The following is a 2570-nucleotide window of genomic DNA, read 5'->3' on the forward strand; positions in this document are numbered from 1 at the left end:
CAGATTCCTGAAGGATAATCTCACTGGACTGGGAAAATAAACTCCAAGCAGCAAGCCATTTACAAAACGTTTGGGGAATCTGTTGATCTCTGAAGATCCCCACGAAGGTCCTCAGAACTCCCTGAAAGGCCAGAGTGCCCCTCCATCAGCACACGCAGTACAGAGCCCGCTTTTGCTCTCATCCTTTTGTCTTCTGTTTTTCCAGCCTCCTTGTTGGTCGCTAGCCCTCAGACCCCACAGGACCCCAGCTACACATTCACCACATCTCACACTTCCTTTCTCCCCACATCGGGCCTCTCCTCACTTCTCAGGCCTCTGCACCTGTGTCCCCCAAGGTACCACCCTGCTCTCAAAATTGCCTAGGTCAGCCTCCTTAGCAGACATCAACGATGTCAAAGCCAAAAACTAATTCCTCATCCAGAGCAAAATACACCGAGGATTACACCATTAAAATGCAGACTCTTAAGAGGATTTATTTCCATTTTTAAAATAATCAGGGGTTGCTTGGGTGACTCAGTCCGTTAGGCATCCGACTTCGGCTCAGGTCATGATCTCCCAGTTCATGGGTTCGAGCCCCACGTCAGGCTCTGTGCTGACAGCTCAGAGCCTGGAGCCTGCTTTGGATTCAGTGTCTCCCTCTCTTTCGCTGCCCCTCCCCCACTTGCACTCTGCCTCTCTGTTTCAAAAGTAAATAAATAAAATAAAATAAAATAAAATAAAATAAAATAAAATAAAATAAATCAGTATGACCTGGGTATAAGAAATCACCATGACAAGGTGCCTGGCTGGCATAGTCGGTAGAACATCTGATTCTTGATCTCAGAATCATGACTTCAAGCCCCCCATTGGGTATGGAGCCTGTTAAAAAAAAAAAAAAAAAAGGATAGAAATACTGTCATTGGAACGCCCGGGGGGCTCCGTTGGTTGAGCATCCAACTCTTGATCTCAGATCGGGTCTTGATCTCAGATCGGGTCTTGATCTCAGGGTTGTGAGTTCTGGCCCTGAGCCTAATTAAAAAAAAAAAAAAAAAATCACAATGGTATCTTTAGTTTCCCCTGGCCAACAAATGCAATGATGGCATCTGGCCTTGGCAGTGACCTTTGAATCTGTTGCCAATTTCACATCCCCAGCTCCCAGGGTCATTTCTATCGCAAGCTCTTTGAGGTCAGGGACGACACCTTGACCTTCACTGTAGCAGCTCCCTCAGAGCTCACAGATCACCTGACCCAGGAGCTGCCTGATGACGGGTGTGGTCCGCACGCCCCGCGGGCACAGGCGGCTTGGGAAGGCGGAGATGTTGCCTGGTCCCGTGGGTAGCCTCACCACGCTCCTGGTTCCCAGGAGGATTCCCTAGATTTTGTAAGTGTTTTAAACTTAAACTGGAATATAGGTTTATTTAAACAGTAAACTACACAGGTGATGAAGCCAAAGATATCTCAAAGGGAAGCACATAAGAGATGATGCGATTCTTCCCTGTAAATAGAGCCAAATAGCAACAAGGAAGTGGTCACGTGTCTTCCTGCTCCTGCTCCCGGGTTGGTATATAAGCCCCTCCCCCAGCAGGAGGCGGCACCAGACCTCCCTCACCTCCCGAGTCTCCCTCCTCCCCTCTCCCGAGTCCTCTCTGCCGACACCATGGGGTGCTGTGGCTGCGGAAGTTGCGGCGGCTGCGGCGGCGGCTGCGGCGGCGGCTGCGGCGGCTGCAGTAGTGGCTGCGGCGGCTGCGGCGGCTGCAGTAGTGGCTGCGGCGGCGGCTGCGGCAGCTGCACCACCTGCAGGTGCTACCGGGTGGGCTGCTGCTCCGGCTGCTGTCCCTGCTGCTGCGGCTGCTGCGGGGGCTGCTGCAGCGTCCCCGTGGTCTGCTGCTGCCGCCGCTCGTGTGGCTGCGGCTCGTGCGGCTGCGGGAAGGGCTGCTGCCAGCAGAAGTGCTGTTGTCAGCAGAAGTGCTGTTGCAAGAGGCAGTGCTGCAGCTAAGGCTGCGGTGTGCAGAGCTGGTAAGACTTCCTCTTCCCCCGCCTTGAAAATACTCCCTTCCTGTCTCTCTTCGGTGCCTTAAGTCCTTCGATCAGAAGTCCCCGAACCAAGAGAAATTACCTAGTGGAAGAAATCCGTATGCGGCCCAGCACCAGAGCAATTGTGCAAATTACTAATGAAGTCGTGATTCCGAATACCTGGTTGGCTGGAACTATCCACTGTCTTTCAGTTCTGTCTTTGCCCACTTTCTCTCGTCTTCTTGCATAGTTTTTTCCCCTTTTTTCTTCTGTGTTCTTAGTCATTGCATAATCCTGTCTAAATTTCCTAATAAAATAAAAACTAGAAGTCCATCAAAAGTGTTGTTTTTGCCTTTGTTGTGTTTGGGCGCGTGGAATCCTGGTTTGTGCTGAAGATTGCGAGAGAATTTATCTTTGCAGGAAGTCTTAAGAGCCCAACGGTGGCAGCACGTTCAAGGGTGGTCCTAGAAGCCCCTGCCAGGTCTCTGGGGACCAATGTCTCCCCTCAGTGAAACTTCACCCTCCTCACAGACCCCTCACTCCCTTACAGCCCCGTGTGCCGTCTCCCCAGAGGTCCA

At 51.7% G+C, this 2570-nt stretch overlaps 1 protein-coding gene across 1 annotated transcript; it reads left to right on the forward strand.

The window, feature by feature from the left end:
- The first annotated feature begins 1636 nt into the window (after window positions 1-1636).
- LOC115519919 (small cysteine and glycine repeat-containing protein 7-like) lies at window positions 1637-1975 on the forward strand. Its single transcript, XM_030323771.1, has one exon. It carries the CDS (start codon window positions 1637-1639, stop codon window positions 1973-1975), a length of 339 nt encoding a protein of 112 aa, XP_030179631.1.
- The last annotated feature ends 595 nt before the right edge of the window (window positions 1976-2570 follow it).

This window comes from Lynx canadensis, chromosome C1 (genome assembly GCF_007474595.2).
Source record: "Lynx canadensis isolate LIC74 chromosome C1, mLynCan4.pri.v2, whole genome shotgun sequence".
In the NCBI taxonomy this organism is placed as follows: Eukaryota; Metazoa; Chordata; class Mammalia; order Carnivora; family Felidae; genus Lynx; species Lynx canadensis.

Excerpts from the sequence above, each read along its gene's own strand:
- LOC115519919 (XM_030323771.1), top strand. The coding sequence starts at position 1,637 with ATGGGGTGCTGTGGCTGCGGAAGTTGCGGCGGCTGCGGCGGCGGCTGC.